This window comes from Propithecus coquereli, unplaced genomic scaffold, assembly GCF_000956105.1.
Source record: "Propithecus coquereli isolate 6110/MARCELLA unplaced genomic scaffold, Pcoq_1.0 Scaffold214, whole genome shotgun sequence".
NCBI classification, from domain to species: domain Eukaryota; kingdom Metazoa; phylum Chordata; class Mammalia; order Primates; family Indriidae; genus Propithecus; species Propithecus coquereli.
The window spans coordinates 3,767,083-3,785,133 of NW_012146523.1; the positions used below are offsets into that span (position 1 = coordinate 3,767,083).

Below are 18,051 nucleotides of genomic sequence, written 5' to 3' on the forward strand. Positions count from 1 at the left end.
TTGGTTAAAAAGTTCGGTGCTGGGCTCTGCTGATTTATGATGCCTCCATGGGACCCTAAGGTGGGCTAGGCAAGTATAAGGTATGATTATTATATTAATAAAGAGCCATTAATTAAAGTCTGAGGAGCTGAGCAATCTGTCTGCCCGGAAAAGAACTGGAAACCTGAAGTTAGGAATTAAAGAGACTGCCAGATGTTCAATAAGATAAACTTGATCTTGTGTTGAAGTAGAGATAGGAAGTAAAGAGAAGTAGCAGGATGGCCAATAACTATAGGAAGTAATTTTGGGTAATCTACCCCATAACACAGAAAAGATGTCACTGGGTTTTGTCTAGGCCTTCTTACTCAAAGTGTGGTCCACGAAATGGCAGCATCAGCAACATCTGGGAGCTGGGTAGAAATGCAGAATCTTGAGCCCAGGATGTGATTTCATCTTGGACAAATATTTTGGCCTACTAGACAACCTGTCTTTCTAATAGAAAGTCTCAAATCTGTTGGACATACCATAAGTTCACAGTGGGCAGGTGCTATATTCTGTAGCCTTGCTACTTGAACTGATCAGCAGCAGCAGCCATCACCTGGGGGATGATTGGACAAGCACAATCTCCACCCTCCTTCCTCAGACCTACTCAATCAGAATCTACACGTTAAGAAGATCCCCAGGTGATTGACATGCACAATACAATCTGAGAAACACTGATCCTGCCAGGCCACTAATTCTCAGCTTTGGCTGCATATTAGAATCACCTGGAAGTTTTAAAAAATAAAACAAAAAACCTGATCCCTGGATCCAACTCCTGAAGAGCCAACCCCCAGGAATCCAACCCCTAAGGACTGACTGACGTGGCGTGTGATCTGAGCATCAAGATGTTTAAAAGCTCCAGGTGATTCTAATGTGCAGCAAAATTTGAGAATTTCTGGGCATAGGCACATGCCTAAATAGCCAACTGCTTCCCACCTGGGTCTAGATTCTTTTGTTTGTTTCAATCCTTGGTCCAAATGACATTTGTAACTTACAATGCACTGATTCTCAGCCTTGACTATAAGCTAGAATCACTTGGGGCCAGGGCTCCAACTAGCCCATACTGTGCCTTTGTGCAAACTATAAAGTCACTCCTTTCCCCCAGAGGATTCAGCCCCAGTCAGTTCCTTCATCCAGGTGCTCTTGGACAGAATATAACTTGTCCAATTCTAAGTGGTAGCTTTGCCAGGAGAGCTGTTTTCAAAGTGCTAATGCCCAGGTATTGGTCTGGGAGGAGTCTGGCATCAATATAAACAAACAAACAAAAACCCACAACTCTTTTTATTATAAAAAATTTCAAACATTTATAAAAGTAGAGAGAAAAATATAATGAACTCCAGGTACACATAGCCAATCTTGCTTCATTTACATCTCCTTCACTTCCCTTCCTACCTCATCTCACTCTCAGGAATTGGAGAGCAAATACTGCCCTCCGTAATATTTCAGCATGGCTCTTTCAAAAAGATGGATTTCTTATTTTTGTTAAACAGAATCACAATATAATTATCCCACCTAAAAGAACTTATTGATTCCTTAATAGAATCATGCATCACTTAATGGGTATACATTCTAAGAAATGTGTGATTTTTGTCATTGTGCGAACATCATAGAATGTCGTTATACAACCCTAGATGGCACAGCCTACTACACACCTAGGGTTCATGGTGTAGCCTAGTGCTCCTAAGCTACAAACCTGTACAGCATGTTACTGTACTAAATACTGTAGGCAACTGTAACACAATGGTAAGTATTCGTGTAACTACACATATCTGAACATAGAAAAGGTATTATAATCTTATAGGACCACTGTCATACGCGTGGTCAGTATTTGACTGAAACATCACTATGTGGTGCATGACTTGATAATATATATTCAATGTTTAAATTTTCCTGATTTGCTTATATATATTTTAAACTGTTGTTAGAGTTTCTTTGTCTAAGTCAGAAAGAAATAAGTCCATACATTGCAAGTGGTTACTATTTTCCCTAAAATTCTTTAGTCTTTGAGATTATCTTTAATAATCTTTATTATTGTTATGAGCAATCCCTCTCCTCCCCTCTCTCTTTCTCTCCTCCCCTAGCAATTTATTTATTGAAGAAAACTTTTCTATAGAATCTCCCAGTCTGGATTGTGCTGATTATCCCCATGGTGTCATTTAACATGTTCTCTTTTCCCCTATATTTGCTGCAGATGGATAGGTAGATCTAGAGGAGGGATTGGCAAACTTTTTCAGTAAAGTAAATATTTTTGGCTTTGTGGGCCCTGTGGTCTCTGTCACAGCTACTCAACTTTGCCTGGAACCTCAAAGGAGCCATAGACAATACATAAGTGAATGCGTGTGGTCATGTTCCAATAAAACTTTATTTACAAAAACAGGCAGCAGGCCAGACTGGCCTGAGGGCTTTATTTTGCTGACTTCTAATCTAGAGGCTTGATTGGATGTGGATTCATGCTTTGAGTAAGACTACTTCATAGACAGTGCTGCCCACTGACATCAGGTGGACCATAATACCTGGTTGTCCTTCTATTTGTGATGTTAGTAGCCATTGGTGATTATGTCTAGATCCATTGTTTCATTAGGGACTACAAAATGGTAATATTCTTTATTGGCACTTATTAGCTGAAATACTTGGAATGAGAAAAAAACTCCTCATCAATGATTTAGTTACCCTGAGTTAGAATTCATAAGAGAAAGGCAAAATAAATGTTTGACTCTTTTGTAAACAGTTTTCAAAATAATAATGTGATTGCTTAGCATTCTCCAAAGGTAACCAATGAGGGATTTTCTTTTCTTTTTTCTTTAATATCATTATGAATATTGTAGTTTAAACATTATTTAATGCAGTCAATCCATCATGGTTATTATTCTTATTGATGCTCCAATTATCCCACAGATAGCCAGTGGGAGCCTCTACAAGTTGGCTCCTGAGAACTTCTGATACACCCTCAGTAGATCTGATGGCATCCTTGCTATGCCATCTGTTATGTCAGGATATTCCAGTCTAATCTTGTACAGTTAGTGCTCCAGGTCTGCAATCTATTTCATCAAGGAGTTGTGGGTTGGGGAGCTCATTGCTGCTGATTATAGTCGCTAGACTATTTTAGTGAAAATATTGGGAAATGTGTATATTTTTAATAGATGAGATTTATCATTAATTCATACTCATTCATATTGATACTTCCAATTCTAAATTGAGTTGATCTCTTCTATCTTACAACCATTTCTCCTTTCTCCCATGCTGAAAATGCTAGTTCCCAAAGATACCTGTACAATTATTTAATTGTTTTATTCCCCTTACAATTCTAGCCAAGATTGAGCAGACTGGACTGAAGACCACCTTAGGTGAGATATAAATAAAGAGCGTAATTTCTTAGAAAAGGGCTTTCTCATTTTTTGAATCCTGTATATGTCCTGCTGGGTCTTAGGCCATTAATAAGTAGGTACAATCATCCATTAATGACTCCTTCAAACTGGGGACATGGGGTCCATGGATTTCAGGAAAAGCTTCAGAGAGAAAGGTGAAAATCAATTGCACTTTATGTGCTGTCACCACTTACTGCTTGGCCCTGGTATGGGGTGATTTTGTCAGCCAAAGGATAATTGGACACTCCTCTATGATTGTACAGGGGATGAAAAACCTATTTCAGAACAAAAATTATTGCTAGCAAAAGATTATACCAGAAAGAGGAAAAAAACAGAGATTACAAATCCTTCTCATTTAGGTTTAGGTGAGGGCAGAGAGCTCCTTTCTATATTCACATAGAAATATATATATGAATATATTATATCAATATATACCAATAAAGAATAGAAAAGATATAAAATGTATTATACAGAATATATCTTAATATAGAATATAGTCTACACCCAATAATTATACTACATGCCAGGCACTGTGCAAGACCCTGGGGAATTAAAAATGAATAAGATGCACTCACTGCCGTTGGGAGAAACAGGAATGTAAGGTAGATAAAAAGCTATATAAAACACAACAATATGAGTGAAAAAGTTATGCAAGCACAGAGAAAGGGAAGAATAGTTCTGGACAGGGAAAATTAAGGAAGGCGTTTTTTGGAGGAGCTGGCTTCTTAGTTCAGGGATGAATAAGAAGCCGAAGATTTCTTTAGCACACAGGAGGAAGGCCCGCCTCCCTGACCGGGAGGGTATGAACCAACTTCAGGGGAGATGGCTCAAGCTGGGGGCAGCCTATGGAGGAATGGGACCATGCTTCTGTTGATCACCAGCTGAGCCCTGGAGCTGACTGTCCTCCTTTCCAAGCTTTAGGCCCTAGAACAATATGTATGGCCTTTCCCTACCTAAGGGTCCACAACATGTTCCCAGACCACCATGAGTTTGTAATATCAGAGAAGAGGATCTTGGCATTTTTCATGGGAGAGTTTAACCTGCATCTTAACCAAGTTAAAAATAAGGATGAATTTATCCTTCCTCGGGTTCCCTCACCTGTGCTTCCCAAACACCCTATACCACCCCATCAATATCTGTTTTTATTTTCCCAGACCAAGAGGAAAAAATGGTAAGCACTCTAATGAGAGACACCGCCACAATCCAGAGGAAGGAATACAAGGGGCAGGATGGGAGACTTTAACAAAAGAATTCTCTTTTCTATCAGGGGAGGAAAGAGAAACAGTGAGGAAGAGATGTAAAACTGGAAGCCTAAATAATAAAAGAGAACATGATTCACTTCAAGGGCATGCACTGATGGAAAATCACTGAGCAGGGGAGAGCCAAAGCCACCTTTGTGTAGCAGACAGTTTGCAGCAGATGCTTTCATTCTCATAAAACTAGGATTTCTGTTAAAATAAATTTGTGTACAAACTGGATTACTCTCAATATCATTTTAATAAGAATATAAAACCTAAGCAACATGTAATCTTTTCATGGGAGATTTGAGCTTCTGTTTTTAAAAATATATTTATTAGTATTCATGATACAGCATATAAATTTTATAAGATAAATATCTGAGGTCTTCTCTACTTCTGTTTTTGTCTCCTCCAGCTCTGTTTCTTGGCCCTTTTTGCAGACACAACCCTGAAAGAAATCTTTCTCTAATCTCTGGTGAGGTAGGGTTTATGTTTTGTTTATCTGCAGCTGTGTCTTTCCCCCATTTCCTTTCTGTGTAGGTATGTGCAGATCCTCTCTGGTAGAAGACAACAAAGCCAAAACATATTGTTTGCACTTCTTATCAAAGAGTCTATCATATCTCCTGAATAATGAATGAGCAAGTTTATGCTTAAGATTGAATTCATTAAAGAGAAAACTTATAGGAAAAGGTCACTGGCAGCATGACCATACCAAGGTTTAAGCATATGATGAAACTTTTTAAAAAATATGAAATTGAAGTGGGACCAAGCATCTTTACCCAAGTGGACCCAAATTGCTTGTACCTTGGGCCTTTCAGGGACAGGAAAATGGGGACCTCAGGGCCACCTTCAGGGGCTGTATTAAAAAGGCTATCAACCTGGACAAGGGGATTTCCCATCACCAAGTTTTGTTAACCAGAGGTAAACAATTTTCCTTCTGCCTGGTTGCTTCAGACTCTTTGTGGTTTTTTTTCTATATGCATGAATAGAAATATTTGCTAGCACCAAAAGTTAGGGAGATTGTAGAATGGCAAAGATGGAAAGAACCTTAGGAATAGTTCCGACAACCCTCATATGTGATAAAAATCATGACTTTTTGGTTAAATGACTTCAGAGTGGCAAAGCTAATTTAGGGGCTAGTTAAAAATTATTCTAATAAAATCCTCCCAAAGAGGCTAAAATATACAAATTCCAAATTAAAGATACGTAATAACATTTACTCTTAGGAAAACACAATAAAACTGAAAGAACTTTCTGTTAGTTATCTGAGAATAAGGGCCACAGAAATAAAGGTGAGAAAATTAGAGGCAAAGACATAACCTCAATTTAGTACCTTAAGTAATGATAATAACCTTTAACAGAGGATAGAGAGCTTAAAGTAAAAAGTAAAGGAGACGTAAAATGTAACTCTTATGTTTTTGTTAGCAAAAGAATCCTAAATATAGAATATCATACCTTTTTAATTTCAGATTTCAAATTACAAGGATTACTCTGCTGGCTGAAGAGGGACTTCTTGAATCTCTCTATAACCCTTCTTTTCAAATTGTGGTGCAAAGCTGGAGGAAGCTGCATAAAATGAGAAAATTATTATAAACAAATTGTTAACACTGCATAGCTGACTACCAAGAACATTTACTGAGTGTCAATGTAATAATATTCACTCAACGAGACTAAATAAGAATTTAAATTTTACTGTAAATAGCATGACTATATGCTATAGTTTTTTACCCTATGACCCAGAAGGAATAAAATATTTTACTCTGCTCTCTTTCAAAGGGCTGCTTCCATTTATCTTATTGTTCTTTTACTTAGTGATATTATTTTTCATATAACAAATAAATAAATTATTAATTGTACACATATATTGAATTTTGCAAATAACAGCCTTGACAAAAGAGGGGTGCATTTTATCAGATGTTTAGGTGCTTTATGGCATGCCCAGAGTCATGCTAAACACCCCAGCTATGGCCCTGGCCCTGAAGGATTTGATGTTTTGGACCAGGAAACACATATCTACTTTAGTATATAGTCAGGTGCCTGCTTGTGAATGCTCCTGAAATTTCAGCTGGAGAGAGATCTGATTTTAGAGATCAATTTTATCCAGAAGAAAGAGAAAATGGATTAGTATATATTAGGGCTGGACCAGGATGAGCTATATTTAATAAGTAAGTAGTATTAATAGAATGTCACTTTAGAATCTTAGAAAAAGTGATAATTAGATCTAAATAAGGATTTAAAAAAACTCACTTGTAATGTTTTGCAGGTTGGATCTATACAAGAAAATCAAAGGTCCTGAAAAGTACAGAGATGAAGTAAAGTTTGGAGGAAGGATAACAGAAAAGAAATAGGGTCAGAATTACAAGGTTCTCAGGGTTAAAATAATGTTTAGTTTTGTTTAAATTATGGAGAGAACTTGAAAGGAGAGAAAAGGAACCAGTAAGAAAAAAAGATGGTTTAAGTGGGAAGGAAAACGTGGTAGTATGAGCTCTCAAAATTAAACAAACATTTAATCAAAGCTCAGATAAAAAGAAAGAGGAATATGTCAGAGACAATTATTACCCCACTCTTCCTCCATTTTCCTGGCTCCCTTACAGTCTGAGTCTGTGCCATGTGACTACTTTTAGCCAATAAAAATGACTTGTGCCACTCGGAGGACGAGACGCTCCAAAGCCAGTGTGTTTCCTCCATTTCTGTCCTCCGCTTCCACAGGGAGCATGGAGCCCACCTATTCTGATGGCATGGCCACAAGATAGAGCAGGGCCACTTGACCAATCCAACTTTAACTGACTGAGAAATAAACCTCCCCTGTCCCAAGCCCACGGATTCAGCGTGTATCTGTTAGTGCAATATAACTTCCCTTATCTTGATGAATACAAGGTATATCTCTTCACTCAAGTTTGATGGAAGAGAGGTATATATAAAAGGTAATGGTAGAGTCAAGAATAGGGTCTACAAGAGCTCACAACAGCTGATTATATAGCCAAAGACAAACTGCTCATCATCCCAAGCACAATGGGATGTAGGGCCTATTATAAAGTACTGTAATTATATAAAACAGAAAAATAATGCAATTGAAAAATGTTTTTAAAATGTATCTTTAATCCTAGTGCTTGAGTCAAAGTAGGTTTAATTAGGGAAGAGATAAGACTGTTCTGGAGATATTGAAACCCTTTAGTATACTTTGAAAGGTTTTGCAGGACTGAGTCTCTACTGATCTCTTCTGATGTCAATATTATAACTTTCTTTTACCTTGATCCAGATGCGATTTCTCCCTTCACCCCCAGCAAATAGTTATAATTATTGTTATCTTTTCACATGGAATGCAAGGGGGAAATCAGGAAATGTGAAGGAGGGAAGAAAGGGGAGAGAGGGCTAAGTGGGAGGGGGCAAAGAGACAGAGATTTCTCAGCATTAAGGGGCAAATATTTGGAAGACAAATGAGAAGGAAAATGAGTATAAATAACACATGTGTGCATGAGAGAACAGCAAAAGAGAAATTAATTTGACTTAGAGTAGAAATAGGCAATGATGAGAGATGCATGTGCATACTTTGCTGGCAAGGGGATGGGTTGGAGTGGTGAGGGGACCAAAAAAGTACCTAAAAAGGCACCGGGTTTGATAATTTCATATTGTTATGCACCAGAAGTTGCCACTTGCCCAAATCGAAAACCAGAGGACAGTGTTGGCCCAGGACTGCCTAGTTGCTGCTCAGCTGATTGCAATGTGGCTGTCAAAGGGAAAGACAGTAAGCCTTCTCTGCTACAACGAACCTAAAAGTGTGAAACACCAGTGGGCTCATAGGTTCCTTCAAAGGGGACTTAGCCCAGTGCTGGCAGCTACCGGTATCAAATTATTAATTCAGATACTCTGCAAATTGTTGCTATTCATTTAACTTGATAAGCATCTAGTTAACTTAGAATTGCTTTTACTGCTCCTGATGGCCTGAATTAATCTTTATAAAAACTCATTGGAGTCAGTCACCATTTAGTCAACTTAAGATGCATACTCAGGGCAGTATTAGAAAGCTATTGATCTTACTATAGTCCTATAAGCTCCCCCATCTTACTAATGAAGGAACTGATTCTTGAAAAGATAATGACTTCCTCAAAGTCTAAAATCTAAGTTTGTTCTAATTTGCCTGTTTTTGCTATACCACAGAAAGTGACAAAAGAAAAAGTAAAATCTGTTCTGGATGTTTTATACTAGTTTTCTCAAACTTGCAGAATTCATAGATTCTTTCCAATGAACTGCCTGCATTCTCTAGTAACTCAAAGAATACATGAGAAGACCATCCATAGTTCACAGAGCTCCATTTGATAGTGACTTAAATTAGTGTCTTATTCTACTTTTCAAAACGTTATTTTGACATATTACTGCTTAAGAGGAGATTTCCCTAAATGCTAAAACAAAATGTTCAAATACTATCAACAAAATAAATACACAAAGTATAACACCTTCTTGGAATTTACAAACCCTGAAGACACGAGTCAATTTGAGAAACACACAACTTTACCCTAGAGATTATTTTGTTTAATCTCATTCACACTTGCCATCAGTAACTAGGAAATCCAGATGAGTGGGTATGGATGGTTCTATTTTTATCCAGCACTACTGCTGAAAAGAACACAGTATGTTTCACCAATGATAATGACAGCCAGTAGTATAATTTTCATCTGAAGACAGCACATTGCTATTCTGAATCACATTTTTTTTTCTTGTTGGCAATAATTATGGTTGTGAAGATGGGCAATCCAAAGGATCTTCAAACTGCCTGTCTGATCACTAGGACAGCGGTCCCCAACCTTTTTGGCACCAGGGACCAGTTTCATGGAAGACAATTTTTCCATGCACAGTAGGGTGGGGAGGGTAGTGGAGCTCAGGCAGTGACGTGCAGCCTGGTTCTTAACAGGCTATGGACCGGAACTGGGCCATGGCCCAGGGGTTGGGGAGTGTGGCTCTAGGAGACAGATGCTTAATTTTTAAAAGTTGCTATATGCTGATTTTCAAAGCATTTTCTTAACAAAACAATCAAAACATAAGTATAGGGTTAAACCCAATGCTTCATTTGGCTATGCAGGTCTTACCTAAGCAATAACCCATAAAGACTCATACTAAAAGGTAGCATATGTACTTTAGTCACCTTAAACACCCAAAGATAGATTTTGGTTTCCAGCAATGGAAAGGAACTACTGATTTCATTCTTTGCTTGCTGGTCTTAAGATTACCATTTTAGTTCTGATGAAAACAAAGGTCAAATCAGTGAAGGCAGGGTAAGGATTTTAATATCCTGCCTTGTAAAACAGTTGCTTTGAGATGATTTTCTCAGATCTGTCTCCATGGAAACCGGACAAGAAAGGCCACCACCAGCCAAAAGTAACAAGTTTTCCCTGTAAGTTCATCTGTTGGTTGTTATAATAGGAGGTCTGCGGCCCTGCAGTTCAGGGCAGCCACCAACTGTAAGTCTGTGAGAGTCTGACTAGTAAATAAATATGTGAAAAAGAAGGGTTTTGTTTGTTTGTTTATTTTGTCAATTCAGTCTTACTTTCAATAGTTTTCCTTTGCAATTAGCAGACAGGGAAAACTGACCTTGGTTTTTAACCTATAACAAATATACTAGCATAATGTTTAGATGTATATTTTTCTTCTTTATTTGAAAGACATTGACTTTGTTTAGCACCTTAAGTTAAAATTTCCCAGAGGGGAATCATTCTGGACTATGTGCAATGTCATAAACTTTAAAGTATTCTTGAAATACATATTAAAAATCATAATAGTTATATCTGAACTTGTAGAAAGGAATGCCATCCTGCCAAAATATATGAAATCATTTGTTATGCTGGCAGTTTAAGAGCATAATAATAAGATATTTAGTTTCATTCTTGCTTTAAAATACTTTCAAATCCAATAAAGAAATGGAATACATACATTAAAAAGTTTTTTATTACATAAAAATTAGCAAGGCAGGCATACGGAAACTATATTTAAATTTCAAAGGATATTTCTCTCAATTTAATAGTTAGTAATTGAGGTAACTAAAAATCTATTTAAAGCTATTTCCATAACACTAAAGTTAAGAATGCTTTCTCATATTTACATATTAGTATTTAAATGGAAATATATTTTGAATATAATATTTTAACTTAGTACAGATATGGCAGATTAACTAAGCTTCTCTCCCTCCAACAATACTTCCTTATACCCCTTTACCCTCTTTAATTTAATCAGTTAGACAATTCTATGTGATTGCCTAAGAGAAAGGTTGACAGCAGAAAATAGAGAGGAAAGTAATCAATTTTAGACTCTTGTGCCTCAAAAAGGCAGCTTTCAGGGTGACTAAAAAGAAAACCAGATTTTGGACAAAATGTGATTAGATAAGAGCCAGGCTATTCAGCTCCAGGCCTAAAGGCTCCCTGGGCCAGAGGGAAAGTCAAAGGCAAAGCAATGAGAATTCAGAGGTGGTTCCCCCAGGCTAAGTATGCCAGTTATCAATGCTGTCAGCTCTAAGCCCACCCTTAATTGCCCTTCTTGTGATGCTGGAAACATTTCTCCCTTACCAGCTGGCAGGATGCTAAGCTACAATCAGAAATGGGCCCTGCTGGGACACCGGGGGAGGGTAGAATTCATCTCTGCTTCCAGTGCTGCTCCTGTCTCACCTTGCTCCAGCAGCTCCCAGTGAACAGCACATGTGAGACCCCAGTGGTTGGTGCTCACCCCTAGTCAGTTCCAGTGGCACCAACTCTGCAGAAGGCTCCCCACAGAGTCCCAGGGAGCAGCACCCACCAATGGGGGGCCTTCCCTGGTCCCACAGAGGGTGCTTCTCAGCATAACACCCTCAAATGTTTATCCCAACAAGTGCCACAGCATGGTACCTCACTGTGGATGGCTTGCCCTGGTCCCCCAGAGGCACGCTTCAACTTCAAATCTCTCCAGCATAGCACCTTAGCAATTTTTCCTGACCTTCCTAGTGAGGTTTGGACCTCAGCTCAGGGTAGAACTGCCCACTTCCATATTTGTTCCTTTCTTGGGTGCTCCATCTCAGCCCCAGAGATTGTGACTTCCCTGTCTGCTCTTCTATATTCTTTAGATTTCTCTTCCCCTCCTTAGTAGATAATACTCTGTTATAGTTCACAATTCTTTATATTAAGCCTTCCCTATTAAAATTATTGTGTGGTTTTTGGCTGGATCTTTGCTAATACAGATTCAGGTTCTAGGAATGTCTTAAGAGAAGAACTCATATAGATAGGATTTGGGAATTGGTTTGATTGTGCCCTTGAAACTGATCCCAGTGCCGAGTTTTGTTTGTTTGTTGCCAATAGGACATGTGATGCTAGCGATCCATGGCATGCAGTGGCATCACAATTAATCAGGTTATCATCTTGATGAAAGGCCAACTAAAGCAGGTGCCTTGGAAGCCCAAATGGCTGCTGTTTTCATTGTTAAGTGGTGATGATAAGAACTGTGGTATAGACTGGATTCTTCTAAGTGCACTGGAGCACTTACCGAAATAAAATGACAAACGTGGATCCTTTAACTCTCAGCTCAAGTCATGGTCTGAGACCTGAAAGAATCCATTGCTTTGTGCTTCCATGACACTTATATGGCTGTGATTTAAGTGCAAATGCAAAATTTAATTGGGCAGGTTGCTAAATTACAATGTCAGTTGAATTCACACTTCATCAAATTTCTCACATGAAAGTTAGAAAAAAAATAGGATCCTAAAACTTAGAGTAGGGATATCTTATTAGACCCAGATAAAACTAACAATCTTGAAACCCAAGTTGCTCTGAGCCTTCCTTGCTAGTGGAAATAGCTGGTCACCCTGTGTCTGAGAAGACAAGCCTTTCTTCACTCAAAAACTCTATATGACAGCCTTGTCTGGGACAAATGTCTTAAACAGGGATGCTCATAAGACAGGCAAAAATGAGGGTCAAATATGTAACTAGGGTCATATTTCAATATAATCCACACACTATGACCCAGGACGAAATAGCTTATACACCAAAAGAACTGAAAGATTTTGCCATTACGTATCAGCAGCAACCCAGAGAATATGTTCAGGAGTGGATTGCAAGAATGTTAGGCCAAGAAGGGTGAAATATAGCACAAGATCAGACTGGATTAATTGATATGGATGCACATACTAGAGATTCTAGATTTAATACATTAGTTCATGCAGCTAGAGGTGATAGCTTAGTTGACTGGTTGACTTGTACTCACCAGTGGCCTGTGTTTAGTGAGGATGAAATGCCAGAGCTTCTCTGGCATGTGGAGGGGGAATTCAAGGCTTAGAGAGACAGGAACATGAGGTAGATTTCCCATGTGTGACCTGCACACCCACTCCCCAACCACATTCAGCAAGAACCCCCAGAAGCTAGTCCTTTCACTAAGGCATTGAGAAACACATTGCAGAGGGGAGCACTAGCTTGAAACCATAAAGCTTGAAAAGCTTTATGGTTGCTCTCCTTCATAGGCCAGGTGTGACACTGAAGGATGCATGATTCCATGTATCCAACTGGCAGAGACCAAATGACAGCAATTGACCACCAGTGACAAATTGCAAGCATTTACCATAAAGGGCAGCAGAGATATACTGTTAGTTAGAATGCCTGGGCCCATACAGATCTTTGGTGGTGGTTAATTGTCTAGAGTGTTCCTGGAAAAGAAATAGATATTCTGCCTACTAGAGTATTCCTTGATCTATTTCACAGAAAAGAAACCCTAGATCTGCTAGACAAAAACCTGACCTGAGTTGCCATTGCCGCAGTGGAGAGTTAAAGCCTCTCACATGGTTTCCAGACATAAGTCAGTTCAAAGACCCAAAGCCCCTTGATCAATAGGGAAGCTAAAACCCCTTGAGGAAGGGCCCTGAAGCATTGATACAAGTACACACTATAAATTTTCCTCCAAGCCTTCCCCAAAGAGACTTTTAGCCACTTGCTAGAGTGATTGTTCACTGGGGAAAAGGAAATGCCCAGGCTTTCAAGGAATGCTAGACATTGGTTGTAAATTGACAGTAATTCCTAGAATCGTATAATATCACTGTGGTACAACAATGAAAATGGTTTTTAGGGGAGGGGGTTAGTCAGGTGATAGATGCAATATAAGCCCAAGTTTGGCTTACAATGGGCCCAGGTGGTCCAATGACCTAGTGGTATTTCTCTTCAGTGCCTGCAGGTATAAACAGAATTGCCACAATTGGCAACTGACAGTATCCCCCACCATTGGCTCTTTGAATCTTAAGGTGAGGAAATATTTATGTTTTGCTCACTGATATATCTTAAGTGCCTGGAATGGCGTTTGGCACATAGTAGGCACCTAATAATTATATGTCAAATAATAAATGAATTAATAAACTGCAAAAGACATACAATGTTAAACTTCAAAATAATACTTTCATGTTCAAATGTCTGCACTTCTTTGTCTACAAAAATTTTTTTTTTTATTAAGAGTACATAACTGTACATTTACCTTTGGCAAATTAACACTTAAGTTGTTTATCACTAGACAGATTTTTGTCAGTAATTAACGGTCATTTTTTAGCACTGATTGTTTCTTTGATGCCTAGGAGTCACCGAGACTTACGAAAAGGAAGTCTTAACAATTCTGGATTTTGTGTGGTTTGACTTTCTGTCTCTGAAACGTTCTGGTTTCAACCCAGTACCATCAGGATTAATGGGTGGGCACTATTTTCCTTTTTTTTTTCCTGTAGTAAAGCTGATTATGAGCAAAGAAGCCCTACTCTGTCTCTACTTTCACCCCACACTGAAGGGCTATTTGTGTTAAAGTTTGTTTTGGGCTGGGCACTAACGGTGAGAAAGGAGGTTAGGAGTCACAGGAAAATATGACATATTTGTTTTTTTACCTTACTACATTCCCCACTCTGCTGCTAAACCAAAATGTCCCCAAATACATGTGGTTGGAGAGAATAAGAACAAGTATTAACTCTAAATGAAAGTCCCACAAAGCAGTTCTTCAGCAATATTAGCACCAAATTTGCATTTAAGATGAAAAGAAAATATAAAGCTAGAACACTGACCTGTGTGATGTAGATGATTTTGTGAAGCTGAATTAATATCTGCTGAATAGGATCACTGATCTGACGTACTTTTCTCTGGGACACAGCGATTCCTGCAGATGCTGTGGGTGATAAATTCTACAGTTAGTCCAGTTCTCTTTCAACAGTGATAGTAGTGGAAGATGAAGTAAAATTCTCAAAAACATTTTAAAGCAAAGACCTCACCCTACTAATGAAATGGCATGCAGAGACCCTGTAACACTTCAATATTTTATGATATGAAATAAACAATCTTCCCTTTACTTCTCAGACTTCTATGTAACATAATGATGTTTCCTATCATAACATTTTAAACACTGCTTAGCTCTTGGATATTTCGCTTGCAATTACAGCAGGCTGCCATCAGGAGTCAGTGGTGCTTTGGATACTGTGACCACTGAAAAGCCCAGCTTCAGACATATATAGTTAAGAGGATATCATGCTTTTAAATTTTTAATTCATTATGCCCTCAATAACAATAACATGTTTTAAAACTAATTTTATCAAAACTACTAAATGTAAACACTGAATAAGCAATCTTACAAAGCAAAAAAATCCAAAAATCCTCTTAGCTAGGATTAAGTAACTTTCAAACCCTTGATTATTACAAATTACAATTTTCACCTGGATGGAAATTATAGGTCTAAATAGGATACATTTATAATTTATACTGAATTCTCATCATAGGGCCATACCACCTTCACAGTTTCAGGCTAACATGATGTCAAATTGCAGAGGGTTTGCTTCCCCAGCTTCCTGTTATAGCCACAAATGGTCCATTCTTAAATGAAGAATATAAGGTTATTTAAAGGAATGACTTTAATCTCTAGATTAGCTACAAGGCCACCTCTGCCTCCTTTCACCCACAGAACCACACTGGAGAAAGTGAAGAGAGACTTCGTATGTGTGATGTGTATTATCCTCGTTCCTTTCTCTTCTTCCTCCTCTTTCCCATCGTCCCCTTAACCTAGAGCATGCTTTTGCAACAATATTTCTCTTGCCAATTTCCCTTTTTTAAAAAAAAGTCCTAAAGATCCACTTTTCTTCCCTTCATACAACATTGAGCCTCTATGAAATTAAATATGAATATAATCATTGCTTTAGCAACAGCTAAGATTTTTACAAAATGATTCTTACATAAGTGCTTTCTGAGAAAGCTTGCATATTTTACCATAAATATTTTGTTTTCAAGACATTTAAAGAGAAAATTTTATGTGTTTGTTTAAAAGAGTCAAGTTGTTTTATTATAAGCTTATGAAAATTTATATTTAAGACACAAAATGCAATAAAGAATAAAATATAAACATTTAAAGAAATAATACTTTATGGCCGAGCGCGGTGGCTCACGCCCGTAATCCTAGCACTCTGGGAGGCCGAGGCGGGCGGATTGTTTGAGCTCAGGAGTTTGAGACCAGCCTGAGCAAGAGCGAGACCCCGTCTCTACTAAAAATAGAAAGAAATTAATCGGACAACTAAAAATATATAGAAAAAATTAGCCAGGCATGGTGGCACATGCCTGTAGTCCCAGCTACTTGGGAGGCTGAGGCAGAAGGATTGCTTGAGCCCAGGAGTCTGAGGTTGCTGTGAGCTAGGCTGACGCCACGGCACTCACTCTAGCCAGGGCAACAAAGAGAGACTCTGTCTCAAAAAAAGAAATAATACTTTATAGATATCTTAGTTAAGAAATTAGCACAAGAAATAATCTAGTTCTAGTTCATCTGCAGTTAATACCTTGTTTAAATATTTGGAATTTAAAGATCTACCTCACCTGGACATTGTGTCTAACTCCTTTAAAGTGCCAATTATTTTATCATTAAGATGAGGTTTAATAAATCGCTCTTAGAGTAAAAATGTAAAGGCAAATCAGAAAGAATTAATTTAGCTCTAAAATAGAAAGCAGAGAACTGCAGCTGTCTGCTCCAGCTTGTAGAGATGGCCAAGTATACATATGCCATATTTCCTACAATGGTGCCCCTTGCAGAAATAATTCTTAAAATGTAACTATTTGTTTGTCTAGACTCATACCAAAAAAACGAGACACTGTGTAATGTGGCCAAGTAGATGTTGCTACAAAAACATTAACTTTGCATTTTCTGAAAATAGAGAGCTTGAGTGTTGATCATTTTTATATTAATTACTTTATGTTTTTGATTTATAGATGCAACATTTATAGATAATGAGTTAAAATCTCACAGCATGGCAGAGAGTTCTTAGGTTTGTGATGACATTTTGAGTGGAATATCACATAGGTTTGACTCTACCTCGCCACAAGAATGTGCTCATCTGTGGCCCTAAATACAAAAACAGAAAGAGTTAGCTAGAATGCCTGCCTTCTGAACTACTCAGCTATTCAATTTAACTTAAAAATTATTTTTCTTAAGAATGTTTGACCACTACCCTCTCAATCCCAGTAAATCCCTAACTTCTGAAAATAGTTAATAATTGCTTATTCTCTAAAAAATAAAATAAGCAAGCAAATGAACAGAAACATTAGGGTTACAGATGAGGCTCAAGGCTCCCCAGAGCCACCATCCATCATAGCCACCTTCCCAGAAGTAACCTCTGATATGAGAGTGGTGTGTTGCCTTCCAGTCACTTTTCTACCATTTGCATACATATGTGTGTGCCCCAAAACAATACTTTTCAAACTATAGTTAAGACCTGAAATCAATTTAATGAGTCATGACCAGCATTTTTAATAATGGAATGGACTGCATTGAAACCAGATCAAAAAATTTCAGAAGGCATTGCAAGGGTCCACTCAGTCAGGATATAAAATGTGCTTCTGATTGATGGTCACTTCCAAGAGTTTGAAAATCTATGGTAGTCCTTCCTCCTCCCTCTTTCCCTCCCTCTTTTCCTTCCTCCCTTTCTCTCTTCCTTTCTTTTTAAACAAATAGTGACTCATCACATCATATAGCTGTTTTACAATTTTTTTCCCACCCAGTCTATCATGGAGATCCTTTTTTATCAGAACACCCAGTTCTAGCTTATTCTCTACAACTATTGAGTATATTGCAATAGTACCGCATGTTCTGGATGTAGTATGTAGTTTACATAGCCACTTCTGTCTTGATGGACACTTAGTTTGCTTTCAATTTCTCATGATTATAAGTGATGTTGCAGTGAGTATACAAGTGCATGCCTCATTGTACATAAGTAGAAGAGTTCTTTTAGGGTAGACAAGGAGAAGTGAAATAGCTGGGCCCTAGGACATACACATTTCTTATTATAACAAATATATTTTAAAGTGGCTGAATCACTTTATACTCTGACAGGAAAAGAATCCATTCTTCTTACCTTGGTTAACACTACGTATTACCAGAATACAGTTTTGCCACTTTAATTTTTTTTCTATTTTGTATTTATCTAA

General features: G+C 38.0%; 1 protein-coding gene across 3 annotated transcripts in view; it reads right to left on the reverse strand.

Annotated features, from left to right (window-relative positions):
• The window catches only part of NEK10 (NIMA-related kinase 10), a 225,985-nt gene that overhangs the window by 12,263 nt on the left and 195,671 nt on the right, over nt 1–18,051 (reverse strand). For 2 of the 3 annotated variants that reach the window (XM_012644543.1, XM_012644544.1), the window contains 3 exons: nt 16,940–16,969; nt 14,661–14,761; nt 6,080–6,190 (listed from right to left, as the gene is read on the reverse strand). In XM_012644543.1, the coding sequence (XP_012499997.1) occupies nt 6,080–6,190; nt 14,661–14,761; nt 16,940–16,969 (242 nt within the window). The remainder of the gene's footprint in view (nt 1–6,079; nt 6,191–14,660; nt 14,762–16,939; nt 16,970–18,051) is intronic. The other variant, XM_012644545.1, reaches the window with a different exon arrangement.